This window comes from Gastrolobium bilobum, unplaced genomic scaffold, assembly GCF_033153095.1.
Source record: "Gastrolobium bilobum isolate Gb01-03AN ecotype WA unplaced genomic scaffold, APGP_CSIRO_Gbil_v1 utg8498, whole genome shotgun sequence".
Classification (NCBI taxonomy): domain Eukaryota; kingdom Viridiplantae; phylum Streptophyta; class Magnoliopsida; order Fabales; family Fabaceae; genus Gastrolobium; species Gastrolobium bilobum.
In genome coordinates, this window is record NW_026898476.1 from 190,097 (window position 1) to 209,158 (window position 19,062).

At 35.3% G+C, this 19,062-nt stretch overlaps 2 protein-coding genes across 2 annotated transcripts; one reads left to right on the forward strand and one right to left on the reverse strand.

Moving 5' to 3' along the window:
- Nucleotides 1-7,182: 7,182 nt before the first annotated feature.
- LOC133316592 (small ribosomal subunit protein uS11) lies at nt 7,183-9,235 on the reverse strand. The gene is made up of 6 exons (XM_061518362.1): nt 9,080-9,235; nt 8,810-8,929; nt 8,669-8,714; nt 8,101-8,186; nt 7,720-7,849; nt 7,183-7,458 (listed from the first exon to the last, which is right to left on the reverse strand). Exons 1-6 carry the CDS (start codon nt 9,080-9,082, stop codon nt 7,391-7,393), a joined length of 453 nt encoding a protein of 150 aa, XP_061374346.1. The 5' UTR covers nt 9,083-9,235; the 3' UTR covers nt 7,183-7,390.
- Nucleotides 9,236-9,470: 235 nt separating this feature from the next.
- Nucleotides 9,471-18,794, forward strand: LOC133316564 (large ribosomal subunit protein eL20z-like). Its single transcript, XM_061518325.1, has 4 exons — nt 9,471-9,711; nt 9,839-9,914; nt 10,890-11,004; nt 18,521-18,794. The coding sequence occupies exons 1-4, from the start codon at nt 9,531-9,533 to the stop codon at nt 18,584-18,586; spliced, it is 438 nt and encodes a 145-aa protein (XP_061374309.1). The 5' UTR covers nt 9,471-9,530; the 3' UTR covers nt 18,587-18,794.
- The last annotated feature ends 268 nt before the right edge of the window (nt 18,795-19,062 follow it).

Below are 19,062 nucleotides of genomic sequence, written 5' to 3' on the forward strand. Positions count from 1 at the left end.
CATAAGAGAAACAGAATCATAACCAATTTTTTTTTTTTTAATCAATTGAGCCAACTCATATTTAAAACTAATCATTTTGTTTTATAACGTGTAATAGATTGATCAAGGAAAAAGTGGATGAATTTCACCTATTACCATGGTTTGGTTAGTCAGTGAGCCATTTAATTACTTATAGTGACACATGCAATTATAATACAGGGATAGTTGAGCAAAAGGGATAGTTGTTCGGTGTTATTTTTATTTTATTTTTAATTTATCTGATACCATCAAAAACAAAAAGAATCCAACAACGACAAGATGCACTCTTCTTCGACTAGCTATAGGATCCAACTATAGGCTAATTAAATATGGAAGAGGGATATATGCTATGACATGATTTCATGGTGAACACCTATGAGATACCTACATTTCAAATTAAAAATTCTAGGTCACTGATTCACAATTTAAAATGAATTATTTACACTTTACAGTTAATTTGTTACTATAATTATTTTACAATCTCACCTAAACTGAAAGGGACAGTAAAACAAAATTATTGATTTTTCATTAAAAAAAAAAAGATTATAGGCTCTAAAATTATCACGTGACGAATGACTTTTAAGTTATTCAAAATGACAAATTTTAAATCTCATTCAAAAGAACGAAAATTTCATTTATACTTCGATCGTTTGATGGAAGTTTTCCCTTTAAATACAGGCAGCTAATTAGAGGACTCTATTCTCCTACCCCAAATTTAGGTCATTAACGTCGTATTACTAAAAGTAAAACTCAAGTTTGGGGTAGAAACAGATTCCCATAAACTCAACTCTCATGGTCACAGCAGGCCCAAACATATGCATTAAAAATCCAATATGCCTTATTATAAAAGGATTAGTGTTTTTAATAACGTAGGAGATAATTTTATTTTCTATATATGTATAAAAATATGTGGGGTTCATAATTTTTTTTTCTTTCTCTTCTCTTCACATGACCTCACATGGGCTCCATATGATTTTATATGTGTGTATGATATAATTTTATTTCTTATAACATAAAAAATGTTAATTATTATTATAAATAAATAAAAAATGAAATGCCCGCGTATCATGAATAAATTAACAAAGAACAAAGCTACTTCAAGAAAAAATAGCAAATCAACGCAAGCGAGGGGCTGCTAGGCATTTTATTTTATTTTCCTTAATTGACACGCAACAAACATCTATTTGCCAATAATACACATAAAAATATTCATTATGAATGGTGATCAGAACTTCGTATTTTAAAGTTCAGAGAATAAAAAAATGGAATGGACTATAAAAAATCAAATAAATTGTGATAGTACGTACTGTCTTACACTTGAAAAATATAGATGAAACTTCTAAATAGATAAATCACAATTTGGAATTAAAAAAGAAATTCAAATTTTCTAAAACGGTTATTTTATCTATACGGGCTCTTTGACCCATAGGGTTTATTTTGAGATTTTAATATACCAATTTAGTATTTGATTTTAGTTATTTATTAATTGGGGTTGTTTAGTGACGTGATGGGGACCCAGCGTCACTGAGTGCCGCACCCCCGCGTCACTAACACATTTTTTTTTCAATTGAGTGACGCCCCTCTCTCCAGAGGCACTCATAGGATTGTGCCAAGTGGCACAATCTCGTTAGCCCGTTACGGTAAAACTTCGGAAGACCATAACTTTTGATTAAGTATCTAAATTAGATGATTTTTTTATTTCACATAACTTTTCGAGGTCTATGCAATGACACCTCATTTAACATATTTTATCTTTAATTAACATAGTTCAAATTTGCAATAATAATTTGAACTATATTTGTGAGAGATAAAATATGTCAAATGAGGTGTCATTGCGTAGATCTCGAAAAGTTAAGTGAAATCAAAAAAAAAATCATCTGATTTAGATGCCCGAGTCAAAAATTATGATCTTCCGAAATTTTACGATAACGAGACTAACAAGATTGTGTCACTTGGCACAATCCTATGAGTACTCCAGGGAAGGGACGTCACTCAATTGAAAAAAAAAAAAAAAGAATGTTTAAGTGACGCGGGAGAGGGTCACGACAGACGCGAGCTACTGGGTTCCCTCGCGTCACTCAACGACCTCCATTAATAAATATTGTAAATCAAATACCAAATTAAAGAATTAAAGGGTAAAAAACCTCAAATAGGTCAAAGAGTCCAAGTTTACTTGCTTGTGTTCAACAAGTCACTACCATTTATCATTAACATAATCCGTTAATATTGCTTAAGCAAGATGACATAACATTGCCAGAACCATGATTAGTGATAAACATGTGAATGATGTGATAGTGCTCTATTCCACAATATTGATGAAGCTTAAGAAACGTGCACTCTTTCAAGAACCAAGATCAAGCCATATTTAATTTATTTAATTTGGATAAATAATGTGATACGTTAAAGGGATAAAATATTGTAACAATCAATTAGTGTCACTATTAGTGTCTGTTTGGATCTTCTCTTTTTTAAGTTAGAAGCTGCTTATAAACATAAGCTAGGCCAAACAGGTTTTGGAAAAAGCTCTTATAGTGAAAAGCTCTTTTTTTTATAATGAAGAAAAAAGTTGAAAATTAAAAGTTCCTAGGAGGAGCTTTTTTAGTGCATGTTTGGATCCTTTTTATTTTAAGTTAGAAGCTACTTATAAGCATAAGTTAAGCCAAACAGGTTTTGGAAAAAGTTCTTATAATGAAAAGTTCTTTTTTTTATAATGAAGATAAAAACTGAAAACTAAAAGCTCATAGGAGGAGTTTTTTTTAAGCTTTTATCTGTTTTTCTTGAATTGTGTGCTTTTTTTTAATGAAGAGTTATAAAGATATAGAGAGAAATAATTTTCTTGAAATATGTATTTTTAAGCTAAATTTTTTATGCAATTACCAAACAGCTTTTAGCTTCTTTCTTTAAGCTCTTTTTTTGTCTGCTTTTCTTGAATTGTGTTATCTCTTTTTTTAAAATGAAGAGTTATAAAGATAGAGAGAGATAATTTTCTTGAAATATGTGCTTTTAAATATCTTTTAAGCTAAAAATTTTATGTGATTACCAAACAACTTTTAACTTTTTTTAAGCTCTTTTTTTTTGCTTTAGCTTAAAAAAGAGAGCATCCAAACAGGATCTTAATATTACTATCAATCAATTTCATCGTTAGATCGATTATGTTGATCCAACAGTTATATTTATTTCCATCTTTGTATGGTTATGATTCTCCATATTTAATGTGAAAGCATTTAATATGGAAAATCATAATCATACAAAGGTGGAAATAAATATAAAGTATTAAATATGGAAAATCATAACCATATAAAGATGGAAATAAATATAATCGTTGGATCAACATAATCGATCTAACAATAAAAATTATTGGTAATAACACTAAATTGATTGTTACAATATCTTTCCCCTGAGTTAAATACTCCAATTTGTTATTCATTTTTTTATTTGACTTTTTCATTATTAAAGAAAAAAAAAGGGAAAAATTCGAAAACTCTCATGTGATTTTATTTTGAATCACTTATTTTCCTTTTTTTTATCATTTATCTTTATGGGTTTTTATTATCCGAATCCATTCTTAATACTATCAGAAACTTGATAAATATGTCTATTTTTCCCTCAATACAAAAAAAAAAACCTTCAACTATTTTGTATATCATCTTGTTCCTTTAAGCTTGGTAAGAGTTTCTGTTTGCTAAACAAAGCAACAAAATTTCTCTATTGTTTCACAAAAATTTTGTAAAGTGCCTGCAATAAGATAAGGAATTTTCTTTTTTATATCCTCTATGCTGAAATTTACTTTTTAGAATCAATAAATAGAGAAAACAATTTCACCTAACTCTGCATAGACAAATTCATTTGGTATAGGATTTGTTTGAAACTTTCAAAGTTACCATCAAAAAATGTTTATCACTCTTACAATCAATTTAATTACCGTTGATTTTTATCAATTTAATGATTATAATTTATTAAAAATTAATAATATTTATTTTGTCATGCGTATTAATTAAATATTAATTTTCAATAAACTATAACCTTTAGATTGACGAAAATTAACGATGATTAAATTAGTTGTAAGAGTGATAAACTTTTTTATAGTAAGTATATACTGCCCTATGCTTTATTACTGTAAATTGTAGTTTCTTTTTGATAAATAGTCTTTCAGCAATTAGAGGAGGGATATTCTTACTATCAAAATTTTCTACTACCAACTCACTACATATCTAATCACCATTGGATCAACATTTTTTCATTTTTCAAATTTTTTTTTAGCATTCTCTCTCTTTAATTCAATGGTGATTAAATAGATAATAAGTTAGTAGTGAAAAATTTTGGTAGTAAAAATATCCTCCCCTCCAGCAACTATGGGTAACTTTTTTAGCTGAGTAAAAAACAAGGATGATGAGGTTTAGTCGTTTATATTTCTCTTCCTTTTGGTTCGATACCTCTTTATCACAGCAGTTTGATTTCTAATGATAAAGTCAGATTCTCCTATGTAAAGTTATCATCATTCATACTTTTCATTGCGCGTCTATATTTTTTTCTTTCTTGTAAAACACAGACTGATTTTGACATATTTTTTTTGGTAAAATGATTTTGACTAATTTAATGTAAATTTAGGATCAATTTATCCTAGTAGTGAGTATTTTGTTCCCGGTTGAAATTTGTTGTGAGAAGTAGTATTATGACATGTCTCTTTATCTCATTTTGCTTATACTTTTTTTGATAAATAAGCTACTTTTTTGCAATAATTTGATGAAATTTGTAGAAATTTCCATGCATATTATCTTCATGTTCATTATCTTTGATACAACTTTCAAGTCTCTGATCTGAAACGACAAGTTGAAATGGAACGACGAACTCATTAGGTTGGATTGCATCATATTATAGTATCTTTTTGTTAGCTATGATATTTCTATGGTGATAATTAATTTTGTGTGTTTAGAAGCTTTTTGAACCAATATATTCTTTTTGATTTTGACATTTGATTTATTTATTTTTCTATTCATTTTTTTTACTTTTAATATTTTTTGTCAGGACTATAAGTTTTGATATATTTGATCTTTTTCTTCTTCTATCTTTTTTCTACTTAGTCTATTTTCTTCTTCTAATAAAGGTAAAAATAGACCAATTCATCAAGTTTCTAATGATGTTAAGAATGAACTTGAATGAAAAATAATATAAAATAAATAACAAAAAAAGCATCAGAGTATAAGTAACTCAAAGGAAAACTTTGGGAAGTTGTATGAAAAAGTTTTGAATCTCTAAAATATATAGTCCTTAAATCGATTTCAAAATTTATGCGTATTAGAAAACATCTTTAGAACGAATCTCCATTTCAACAATTTTCTCCAAAGAATTAATTTCTCCCTTAACAACTGAGAAAATGGTATAGAAAAAAAAAAATGGCAATCCACTTAAAATACTAAATGTGTATTTAAGGTCATTTATGAAAAATAATAATACAAAATTAAAACTAACAATAAATTCTTCCTACGAGAAATAAAATAAAATAAAACAGTTAAAGCTTTTTAAGTCTTCATGTTCAGTAATTTTGTATATATACTTGTTTAAAAATAAAAAATTATAAAACATAATATTTAACATATTAAAAACCGTTTTTATTTTTATTTTTTTGACTTTTAAAGAGTGCTTTAAAAACTTTTATTAGTTATCTGATAAGGAAGTGACAAGTTATGTCGATCGAGTTTATCGGAAAAAATTTCAGTGCATGGGATGTATCCAAGTGAATACATTCTTTTTCCAAAAGTGGAAAATAAAATTCCATTTAAACCCTCACTTTTATTTTTATTTACATCTAAATTCTAGTTTTTTTTTCTCTGTTTGAACCGCTGTATGATCCAGGGATAGCACCAAAGTTTCGCTCGAGTTTACCAACATGACACTCTAATCTCTATCTTGAAACAAACATAAACCAGACAAAAAAAGCTTTAATGTTTTTATAATAAATATAGATAATGATAAATACTATTATAACTCTGAAATAAATTATAAAAAATACTATTATAACTCTGAAATAAATTATAATTAAAAAAATATCATGATTTTTACCCAAAATGACGTTTTAAACTCAACGTAGATAACTTAACTATATTGATCGCAAAAAAAACGAACCCAAAATTTATATATATATATATATATAAATATATATATTTATATATATATATATATATATATATATAAGAAAAAGTTATATTTACAAATTTTTTATTTACAAACTACACTATATCTGACGATAATATACTCTTAATAGAGTATTACCCGTCAGCTATGAAGCACCGACACTTCAAAAATTCTGACGTGTCGTGTCCGACACTCTCCGACACTCCCCGACACTCCAACACGGGTTATAGAAATTCAAAAGGTTACGTTACGTTGAGTTTTTAGTTTCAACTATTAGATTCGTTGGATTATGATTACCATTTTATTGAGTTTAATATAAATATTTTGGATATCTTATGCTTCTTTACAAAATTTATAAATATTATAAGTTTAGATTCATTTTTTTGTTAAATTATTAAATATTAAATATAATATATACTACATAAATTAAAAATATTATTTAATATCAAAATATATCCTAACGTGTCGAAATCTAACATTTTTTAGAATTAACGTGTCGGAGTGTCGTGTCGTATCGTGTCACGTGTCCAGTGTCAGTATCGGTGCTACATAGCCCGTCAGACAATATAATTTATAACTTTTTTAAAAAAAAAATTGTAAATATAACCCTACTCATATCTATATAGCCATGCAAAAGAAGATGGGTTTGGGCTTATTTTTCACAAATATTAAGAGGAAGATGCAGTTTATTTTTGAAATATATCCAATTGACTATTAATAATTTTGTTTTCAAATTAATTAATATTTTCACCAATATGAATATATAGTACATGCAACATAATTATATTTACATTCATATTTCTCATCCAACCGCTTATATGATCATCTTTATAATCATCTTTATTATCACTGGATCAAAATCAAATTAATAATTACAAAATCAAATCCAGTGAGGACCATTAATTTTATTTTGATCCAACAATAACAAAAATAACTATAAATAAATGAAAGGAAAGAGAGAGTAATATAACCTCCCTTCAATTTTTGTTATTGTTGGATCAATAAAAAGAATCAACAAAAAAAGAAGAATAATGTCGAAAAGAACATGCAAAACTTTCATTAGTCTATTTAAGAATAATGTCGAAATGAACTCAAGTAAGAATTCTTTGTCTATAACTCAAGAAATACAATAGAAGTTTAGATATTGAAATCCAACTCAGCTAAATTAAAAAAAAAAAGCCACAGTTCTGTTTAGCATGGAAAGTAAAAGATAGCAACTCCAGCCATATGCCATAACAATTTAAAGTCTTCTACCCCTTCTACCACTTTTTCTACGAGTGCTATCCGAAGGAATGGGAGTGACATCCTCTGAAAAATCAAGACGCATGCATCAATTGATAATAAATGCCATACAATTTTAAATCAATTAGAAAACAAATCTGAGTAATACAATGAATACAGAAACAAAATGAAACATCGCATCACAGAACACAAGGGAATTACTGCTTTATACCAATTAGCTATACAAAAAATATATAAATAACAAAAAATAAAAAATAAGACAATAATGAGACATTTGTGTAAGGCAAATCAAGTTCTTTAAGGTTTTGTTGTTAAAAAGGAAAATACCTATACGGCCAATTTTCATTCCTGAACGAGCAAGGGCACGAAGAGCAGACTGAGCACCAGGACCGGGTGTTTTCGTCTTGTTTCCACCAGTGGCACGGAGCTTGATATGAAGAGCAGTTATGCCAAGCTCCTGCTCGTAAAATAATTTGAATCAGAACACAAATTTCAACATCTTCACAAAAAAATAATAACATCCTACTTAATACAATGACTTCACGGGCCATTACCAGTACAAAATCATTCAAACATCTCACTAGAAGAAATCATCAATGATAATGGCTATAAAAGCCCGAAGATCAAGTTGGAATTCTATCAAATTCATAAAGAAGAAAGCAGCATGCCGGTCATGAAAGTTAACAAGGTTAATAGAAATCTTATGACCTTGCATCTGGCAGCAACATCCTGTGCAGCAAGCATAGCAGCATATGGAGATGACTCATCTCTGTCAGCTTTAACCTTCATTCCCCCTGAAGTTAGGAAGCAAAGACATAAGAATACATCAGCAGTTGTCCTATTTCCAATGATTCACCCAAAATCTTACGATAGCTAAGAATGTTTGGGTCGTGATATAGAAATGGGCACCAAGTAAAACTTTGCCAGTTGAGAAACTCAAAGATTAAGATACTGTAAATAAAATTTCATAGAGAAGGGCAAAATTTCTTATAAAAAGGGCAGGCCAAAATCACTAAGCACAACAATTGTGGGATATGGGGATGCCTCAGCTCAAACATAAAGATCTCACACAAAGGAAATAAATTGTTATGAAGAATGAAATCCACTGAAATTGAATTAGGGCAATTCCAATATCAATATTATAAAAACATGTGAAAATTAACTAAAAACAGGAAAAATGATAGCAACTAAATAATAACTAATATTTCTATATTTTTCACTTTAATAATGTGCAATAATTTAATAGTTCCTGTGATGTGAAGAGAAACACTCATACCAGTGATGCGGACAAGGGTTTCTCTCCCAGACAAATCAGTGACATGCTGCAATCACAAAAATCATCCAATTACAACCAGCCTTCAGAAAATGAAAATCCAAATGAAGAAATGAAAAAAAAAAAAAAACTGCATATACTAACAATGAAGGTGTCATTAAACGATGCAAAGATGCGAGCTACGCCAAAGACATGTTCACCATCTCTAACAGCTGGACCCAAAGTAACGGTTTCCTCCTTTGGTTCCCTAACCTTTCTCCTCGACTACAGTGAGAGAAAAAAATCCTATTAGAATTGAATCCATCTTGCATTCCCAAACACATAAACCAATCCTATAAAAAACCCAACATTCAAAATAGAAAATTTACGGCTCCACAGAAAACGGACAAGTCTATGGGTTTATGATCTACATACCATGGTTGCAAACTTGCAATGTAACGAAGTGTTTCGGATATTTGGATGAAGCTTTGGCTTTTAAGGTTGCTCCTGCAAAATCACCCTTCGCAAAGTGAAAAAATGGAGGCAGCGTTTGCTTCGTTTTTATACGATAGCGAGATTAGGGTTTTGCAAATGTGAAGAATCAGGATTTGCAAGATTAAACCCCTCAACCTTTCTTATTTACGGAATTGGAATTCTTCAATTAAAGTAGAGTTTTGGGCCTGGGCTCTTTGAGGCCTCTATTCAGCCCTTTTATTTAATTAATACGCAGTTGCTTTGGGCCAAAAAGAAACGAATCGGGTCCAAGGTTAAATTCGAGAAAGCCTTGCCAGCGAAGCAAACAATTGCAAAGCATTGCGAAAACTCAGCAACATAATTTATGACTATACGAGAATAATAATGATAACGATAACGATCATAACAAAACATGATTTCCAATGTTTCTTCTTCGATGAACGATGAGGGGAAGAACAGAGGAATAGCCACCGATAACCCTTACTATGGCACCTTTCAAGGCGTCGCCAATTACTATCCTACGGCGGCCCCACCAGCTCCCTACGGTGGCCCTCATGCTTATTACCAAGGACAAGGATACGTCGCCGTTCCAGGTACAAGCATAGATTTTTATTGGATACATAATTAACCCACGTGATTTTTCTTAGAGGACAGACAAGAACAAATGTTTAATTTTGTCTCCTTTGTAATGTATTCACAATGTTTTTGATGTTGTGCAAGTTTATGCCGTTGCTGAAGGAAGGCCCCTAAGAGAACACCGTCTTCCTTGCTGTGGACTTGGTCTGGGTTGGCTATTGTAAGTTCAGTTTTTCATTTTGTTCAAGTTTATATAACAAATGCTGACTTAAATGTAATTGGCTTCAAAATTTTATTATTTAAATTTAGTTATTAATTTCTGTCATTTAGGGGGCCTTACTTGTTTCATAGTTCTAAATGCTTGCAATTAAATAAGCTTAACATCATGTCTTGCAATTTCTTTTAAAATTCTGGATGAAAGGATGAGCTGTTAATTAAACACCACATTTCCCCTCATAATTGTGGAGATTGCGCAGCCATGGTACCATCTGAAAGCATTGTGTTGCTTATTCTGAACTTTGTATTCTTCTGCTGCCTATCGTTGTCAGTCCCTTGCTTTTTTTGAAAATGGGCTTTCCAATGTGCAATGGAATTGGAAAGCCCATTTTCATTGAAGCATCTTTTTTATTATTTTTTTGATTCTTTTTTGCACGCTTCGAGAAGGCAACTTACCTCTGGCATTGCATCTCCGTTTTGCACCAGATTATCTTCTTGTTCATCTTCTTCCTTTGAAAAAAAAAATTGGTCTGTGGCTGAATGGACCTTCATCCTGTACTCATGATGAATGTTGGACAAAAGAAAGCTAGGTGCTACATTTATACATGGCAACAAAGAAAGCAAGTGTAATGAATCATTTGATAGCAGAATATATACCAAAATCAAATTGAAGTGCTAAAGTTAAGCAGCTATGCTATCATCATGCGATGTTTTTATATCAATCAAATAACAGAGAGAATTTTTTTAGCTATAGATAACACAAAAATTATAAGAGAATGGATTAAAATTGGATGTCAATGAGTGTGAAGTTCAACAGCCACCTGTCCTGGTCTTTATGACTAGGGTGTGATAATGATGGTGGTGGTTGGATCCTTTGATAAACCGCCTATACCCATATCCATTTAAGTGCTTGCAGTTCCAATTCTCTAAAAGTTGTATATATGTTCTATGATGATATTAATCTAATTTTTATTGCAAGGTTTATAATTGGCTTCTTTCTTGGTGGCGTTCCCTGGTACATCGGAACATTCTTTCTATTATGCGTACGAATGGATTATCGTGAAAAGCCTGGATTAATTGCATGTACAGTTGCTGTAAGTTTTTAACGCAAATTATTTCATTTTCACTTGTTTCAGGTTGTCTTTAATGCATTAATGGTTGCAAGTCATTTAGTGCAATAGTTGGTAGGCGGCTAAAAAGACTTTGGAAGATATTTGTGGTTGTTGCACTTTTAATCTCTTAGATATGCATCATATTCATATGTATTTTTCCCTTTTTTTTCATGATAATACTAAGCAGTATAAGATGATTTGCTGCCAAAAGTCCATTTGCTTATCTGCTCTATTTCATGCAGAAATTGCAGCTTCCTTAAAGCCAGTCCTCTAAATGGAAAGTGATGTTTAAAAGCTAGTTTTGTTTCCCAGTTAATAACCAGGATCTAGAATTGACTTCAGTGACATATTTATGCTTAGTTGTCCTTTATAATTAATCTTGACAGGTGGATGTGTGAGTCTTTCAATCAGGTCAAGTTCGTTTAGAGTGTGTTGGTACCTGATTCTGATACTTGGATAATTGCAAAGAAATAACAAGAAGAAGATGAATAACAACTTTTATTATAATCAGGCTGAGGCATACACCATCGTGTCAACCCTCAGATTCATGACAGCAAATTAACAATGCAGTAAAGATTAAGGCCACTTCCTAACAATGGACTGGCCGATTATAAAAGAAGATTACACTCCCACCTATCCCTTACAGCAACCGAGGCATATACCTTCTCAGTGCTCTAACCCACATATTGACAATAATCTTTTTTGCCTTCTCTCCTTTCCCGTAACCAACTTATACTGCCCTCACCTCTTTTCCCATTTCTCCAATATCTTCCTCTCCATTCATCGCTTGCCATGTGTCCCCATCAGTAACTAACTGTGATGTGTCCATACCCTTCCTCCTATGGGCCTTTCGACTGTACACTTGGACATATGGCTTGAGAGGCCCATCAATACCCCCTTCTTCAAAATCCACCTTGTCCTCAAGGTGAAAATAAGGAAATGCAGCTTGAAACTCCTCTAATGGCTCCCATGTAGCATCACAATCATCCAACTCTGCCCATTGTACCAATATTTCACTCGTACCATCCAGGAGACGACGAGCTTTCAAAACAGCAGCCGGTTGTAACTGTAACTCTAAGTCAGCAGACAAGCACCTAGGCAGGGGTAGTACCACCAAAGAAGGATGAATAGCTCTCTTTAATTGAGAGACATGGAAGACAGGATGGACCTTTGAATATGAAGGGAGCTCCAACCTGTAAGCCACGGGTCCAATCTTTGCTGAAATTGTAAATGGTCCATAAAATCTTTGGCTTAATTTCTGATTAATTCTCCTAGCTAAAGACCTCAACTTATAAGGATGGATCTTTACAAAAACCGTATCACCAACCACATAATTCTCCTCCCTTCTCCCTTTGTCAGCCTGCAGCTTCATTCGCTGTTGTGCTTGACACAAATTCTGTTTTAGTTCCACCAAAATAGCATCCCTAGCCCACAACCATGTATCGACAGCTGCCACGGTTGTGCTGCCAGGTGTAAAAGAAATAAGAGATGGCGGGTCACGACCATACACCGCTCGAAATGGGGTCATTTGAATAGACCTGTTATATGTTGTATTGAACCAAAATTCAGCCCAAGACAACCACTTAGCCCACCCCTTGGGATGTCCACTAGCAAAGCAACGCAAATAAGTCTCCAAGGTACGATTGACAACCTCGGTTTGGCCATCCGTTTGGGGATGATAGGCTGAACTAAACTTTAATTTAGTGCCCGTTAGTTTAAAGAGTTCACCCCAAAACTTACTCATGAAAATTCTGTCACGATCCGACACAATGGACTTGGGAATTCCATGCAGCCGAATCACTTCCCTCAAGAACACAGCAGCCACGGTCTGAGCATCATATGGGTGTTTAAGAGTCATGAAGTGGGCATACTTGGAAAGCCTATCCACCACCACCAATATGGTATCCGTCCCCTTGGAAACTGGCAAGCCCCCAATAAAGTCAATGGACAACTCCTCCCACACTTGTTGAGGAATAGGCAACGGTTGTAACAACCCAGCAGGCTTCAAATGATCATATTTTTGCTGTTGACAAACAGCACAAGCTCGCACAAAAGCGGCCACATCCTGACGCATTCCCTTCCAAAAAAAAACACCAGCCACGCGCTTTAATGTCCTCAATTCCCCCGAATGGCCACCCCAAGGAGAGGAGTGAAACTCCTGGAGAATGGCAGCAAGATGAGGAGAGGATCGAGGGAGAACTAACCTGTTTTTATACCATAAACTTCCTTTGAGTACTTGATAACCCGGATGAGAAGTAGCATTTTGTACGACATCAGTGAAAATTTTTTTTGTCACTGGATCATGAAGGACCTCTTCAGACAGTCCTTGCAAGTCAGGGCTGGTGACCTTGGTGAGCTCCTTGCAATCCATAACACGAGAAAGCGCGTCCGCTGCTGTATTTTCCTTTCCGGGTTTGTAACGTATTTCAAAATCATATCCCATCAATTTAGCCACCCACTTTTGCTGTCCTTCGACCATTAATCGTTGCTCCGTCAAATATTTGAGACTCCTATGATCGGTTGTAATGACAAAATGACGCCCCAACAAATAGTGACGCCACTTGTAGACGGCAAACACGATAGCTTTTAACTCCCGTTCGTAGACCGAGAGTACTTTATCTTTGTCAGAAAAAGCCTTACTGAGAAATGCTATAGGGCGGCCTACCTGCATTAATACAGCCCCCATCCCCACTCCTGATGCATCTGTCTCCACAAAGAAGGTCTCATCAAAGTTAGGCAGTGCTAATGTTGGGAGCAACAACATCTCCGCTTTGAGAGCTTCAAAGGACAATTGAGCCTCCTCACTCCATACGAAGCTGTCCTTTTTGAGCAGCTGAGTCAATGGGTGTGCAACCTGACCATATTGTCTCACAAACCTCCGGTAATATCCCGTTAATCCCAAAAACCCACGAAGACCTTTCACATTTGTGGGAGTAGGCCATTGTGACATAGCCTCCAACTTGTGGTGGTCAGCCTTGACACCCTCCTTGGAAATAAGATGACCCAAGTATTCGAGTTCGTTTTCCACAAAGGTGCATTTTTTTTTGTTGGCAGCGAAATGATTTTGTCTCAAGACATCCAACACTATCTTCAAATGGTCACAATGTTGGTCTAAAGAGTTGCTGTACACCAGGATGTCATCAAAAAAAACCAAGACGAATTTTCGCAGATAAGGCTTGAAGACCGTATTCATCAGTGATTGAAATGTAGAAGGGGCATTCCTTAAGCCAAAGGGCATTACAAGATATTCATAATGGCCCTCATGCGTACGAAATGCGGTCTTCTCAATGTCTTCTACCCTCATTCGAATCTGATTATAGCCTGATTTCAAATCTAACTTGGAGAAAATCTCAGCCCCATGCAACTCATCAAGCAATTCATCAATAACAGGTAAAGGAAACTTATCAGGAATAGTTACCTTGTTCAAGGCCCTATAGTCCACACAGAAACGCCAGCTCCCATCTTTTTTTTTCACTAAGATTAAGGGACTTGAATATGGGCTGCAACTGGGTGTGATCATGCCCACTACTAACATCTCTCTGACAAACTTTTCAATTTCTTCCTTCTGATAGTAGGGGTAACGATAAGGCCTAATATTAGGGGTGTCTGCCCCCTGTTTCAGTAGAATTTTGTGATCACATGCTCTAGAAGGTGGTAGTTCTGAGGGGGGTTGGAAAACATCATCATATTGCAGTAGAAGCTCTGCAACCCGAGGATCCTCATCGGGAGTACCAGTTAACTCCATTGCTGAATACCCCAGTTCAATATAATACCCCTCTGTGCTCTTCTTCCATGCGCGATTCATGCTCTTGTAAGAGACCTGACAATAAGATAACTCAGGATCGCCTTGCAAGGTCACCATGCTCCCTTTCCATGGAATCCGTAAGGATAATTTCCCAAAATTAGCTTGAATGTCTCCCAGGCCTTCCAACCACGAAAATCCCAGCACCACATCCACCCCCTTAAGACAGAATATGTAGAAGTCTTGAATGATTGACACATTAGGCAAGACTAGAGTGACTCCCTGACAAACTCCCATACCTTGGACTCGGTGACCATCTCCCACCTCCACCCGAAAAGACCTTGATTGCAAGGATGGGATCCCCACTATATCTACCACATGCTCCCCAATGAAGTTGTGAGATGCCCCGGTATCCACGAGCACCATCACCTTATGGCCCTGAATCTCCCCCCATAACTTCAGCGAACGGTTGGAGGTGATACCCACCACACTTTGAATGCTGAGTTGAAGGGTCTCCAGTTGGTCCTCGCCCCCTGTCTCCTGAATCGGATCTTCATCTCCGTCGGCACCCCCATCGTCGCTCACAAGCATCACGCGCAACTGTGGGTTAGGGCACACGTGCCCAGGACCAAAGGGTCCTCCACAACGGAAACATAGGTTGCGACGCCTATGATCAGCCTCCTCTTCCGGCGAAAGTCGACGGAAATTGTTTCTCCGGCGGCCATCTGACGCGTTGGCTGTCGCTCCTGGTGGTTGAGTACCACCTGGTTCACTCGTAGCCCCCCCAACGCGATTAGGATTCGCGAGGGTGTGGCTGGCTGCTGACGACACCTGGGTATTAAGTGTGTTGGATGTAGGGCTTTGGGCCGACGTTACAGGCCCATTTTGTTGCCATCTACTCCCACCTCCCTTATTTCCCAACGCGGGCCTACTTCCCCCCATATGACTATTATGAAGCCCAATCCCTGTACGGCCTACTCCACCATCTCCCCTTCCTAACACAGCTTCGCGTTCTTCAACCCGTTGAGCCAAGATCATCATCTCCCCAATATCTCCAGGTGAGTGCAAGCGAATTTCGGCTCGAATTTCCGGTCTCAACCCAGTCAGGAATGCTGCTTGCATTAATTCCTCATCCGCTTGTCCTAACGGAGCGGACAACACTTCGAACTGTTTTCTGAACTCAGCCACCGTCCCCAATTGCTTCAGTTCCATCAACGCTTCGTATGGATTTCCAGAAGGAGATGCATGAAAACGTTGTAACACTGCCGTTCTGAAGATCAACCACTCTGCCAATGGGTTTCGCGGTTCCCACCACTGGAACCAACTCAAAGCTTCTCCCTCCAAGCAAATCGATGCCGTCTCCAACTGTTCCTCTGGTGGAATTCGATTGACCCTGAAGTATCGTTCAGCTCTAAAGATCCAACCGTAAGGATCCTCCCCTGAGAAGTAAGGGACCTCCACCCTTTTCATTCTTTCTTCGTTCCTCACTATTCTTGCGTTGTTGTCGTTGTTTCCTCCTTGGCTTCCACTGCCATCACTGTTAGATCCTCCGGGTCTCCCAGCTCGAGCTATGTCCTGAAGGGTTCTCATAACTTCAGCCAGATTTGTTTCAATCCGACGAACACCTTCTTCCGTTCCTCCTACCCTAGCTTCCAACGTCTCCATTCGGTGGTCCATATTTCTTGTCAACACCATTCACTATTTGTTTCCCAGAAAAGAGCTTTGATACCAAATGTTGGTACCTGATTCTGATACTTGGATAATTGCAAAGAAATAACAAGAAGAAGATGAATAACAACTTTTATTATAATCAGGCTGAGGCATACACCATCGTGTCAACCCTCAGATTCATGACAGCAAATTAACAATGCAGTAAAGATTAAGGCCACTTCCTAACAATGGACTGGCCGATTATAAAAGAAGATTACACTCCCACCTATCCCTTACAGCAACCGAGGCATATACCTTCTCAGTGCTCTAACCCACATATTGACAATAATCTTTTTTGCCTTCTCTCCTTTCCCGTAACCAACTTATACTGCCCTCACCTCTTTTCCCATTTCTCTAATATCTTCCTCTCCATTCATCGCTTGCCATGTGTCCCCATCAGTAACTAATTGTGATGTGTCCATACCCTTCCTCCTATGGGCCTTTCGACTGTACACTTGGACATATGGCTTGAGAGGCCCATCAGAGTGGAAAAGAAGTGTCTGAGATAGTGAGGTTATATGCATTGTTTTTTGTATAGATTGATGACTATACCACTACTCCCCCTTAAATCTGACTAGCGAGTGTGGGGTAGAGGAAATCCTTGTACGCAGCCTTACCTTTGCATAATTGCAAAGAGGCTGTTTCCTGGATTTGAACCCATGATCTTTCAGTCATGAAGGAACAGTTTTACCATTGCTCCGGTTCGTCCCCTTAGATTGATGACTATACAAGAGGAATAAAATCATTCATATTAAGAACTATGTTAGATGCATTTGGCTGTTAAGTAAATCGGTATGAACATTCTTTAAAAATTCTCCAAGGTTGTTTTACCATCTTAAGAAATTCCTTACTACAAATTGATGAGCACGCACAAAAATGGGACCCTTGTTACTGGGATGTCAAATCAATTGTCTACTCCTATTTTGAGTCAGATATTCTCAATTTTATCAACCGTCCTTTTCCATGGATAGTATTGACCCAAGGTGATCTGTTGTCTGGCTGCAAACTCACTGCAGCAAGGTCCTTTTTATTCTGCTGTTGGTATTGAGAGGTTCTTCGCTTGCCAATTGGTCACTTACCTTGGAAATGTAAATGTTGGCGGTCCAAAACTCTTCAGCATACATGCTAAGTAGATGGAAAATATTAAAGAGAAAATTACAATTGACATATAATACTGTTGGAATTGGATGACCTCACTGGCTTTTTTAACCATTTGTCTACTATCATAATGACGATACAAATAAGTGATCTGCTTTCTTTAGATGTTGGGTTCATCTATGATAATGTTAGATAGGTCTATTGCTGCATTATGCTGTTTGATAATACAGACTGATCCAGGGATTGTAATGTAACTAGGAGTAATGCATCTGACATACAGTCACATATCCAATGGCCTGCAGAGTGGGCTTTGCTTTCTTCTATGCAAAAATGGGTGTGTGAGCAACTCTAACTAGGAAATAATAATAATATAATAAACTAGAGCCTAATTGCTGCTGTTACTTTTGCTCTTCTAAAATTTTAAGAATAATGCTACTTGCACGCACAATCATCTCAGCATCGTTACATTTTTCACCATCTAATTACAACTAGTTTCACTTCATTTTGTACATATTTATACTCTGGTTTTGCCACCTTACACAAATGTGAGGTAGGGTACTTGATTCTGATGTACACCGAGCATTATTCATATTTTAAATCCAACACAGCACTTTCTCAAAAGCATCCTTTTTTAAGAGTAAACTCCTAAATTGGTTCTCTAAAATTAGGATATCACTACATTATTCTTTTAAAGATGTTCAAATATTTTGAATAGTCATCAAATTTGTTCTTATATTGCCCTCCGAATATATCCTTTAAGCAACAAATTTTAGGACGTTTTTATATCTGATAAAATAGTTTAGTAAAAAAAAATAGATAATATAGTGACACGTTAATATTTATAGGACATTTAGGAATTTGCTCCTTTTTAATTTATTATAATTATTGATTTGATTTGGATGGTTTTATCTTGCCTGTGCTCACTTCGACTATGTATTGAATTTACAGTCCCTCATTGCTGTGGTTGCTCTTACCGCTGGTGTAACACGTCAAGATCTTGTGAAGTTGACATGAAGCACAAAATTTATTGTACATTTTAACCTGCACAACATTGTGGAGCTTTCCTTCCTGTAAATTATACTTTGAAACTTGTGTGAAAGTAACAATGGATGCTGTTCTTGGAAATTCACGCTGGAATGCATTTTCTACTACATATTAGAGCAGATGGAGTTTGGAAAGGCATAAGAAAAATAAAATATATGTACTCGCTCTAACTTAATTCCCTCGGTTGATTCACATTGACAAGTGCATGATCCTGAGTAATTTTAAAACTCATAAAAATAGTGTCCAATATGTAATTGAATTTCATCCGCCGTACCGCATTAGGTTCTTTCTGTTTCATGTCTATTTTTTGTTCGGGTGGAAAATAAATTGAAATGAGTGGAAGGCAACATAATGTTGTTTCAACCAAACGATGGTAGTTCAGTTGGCGTCAAGAAACTAAGTAGGTGGTGATAAGAGCATATATTTGATCCTTTTCAGTACTATCT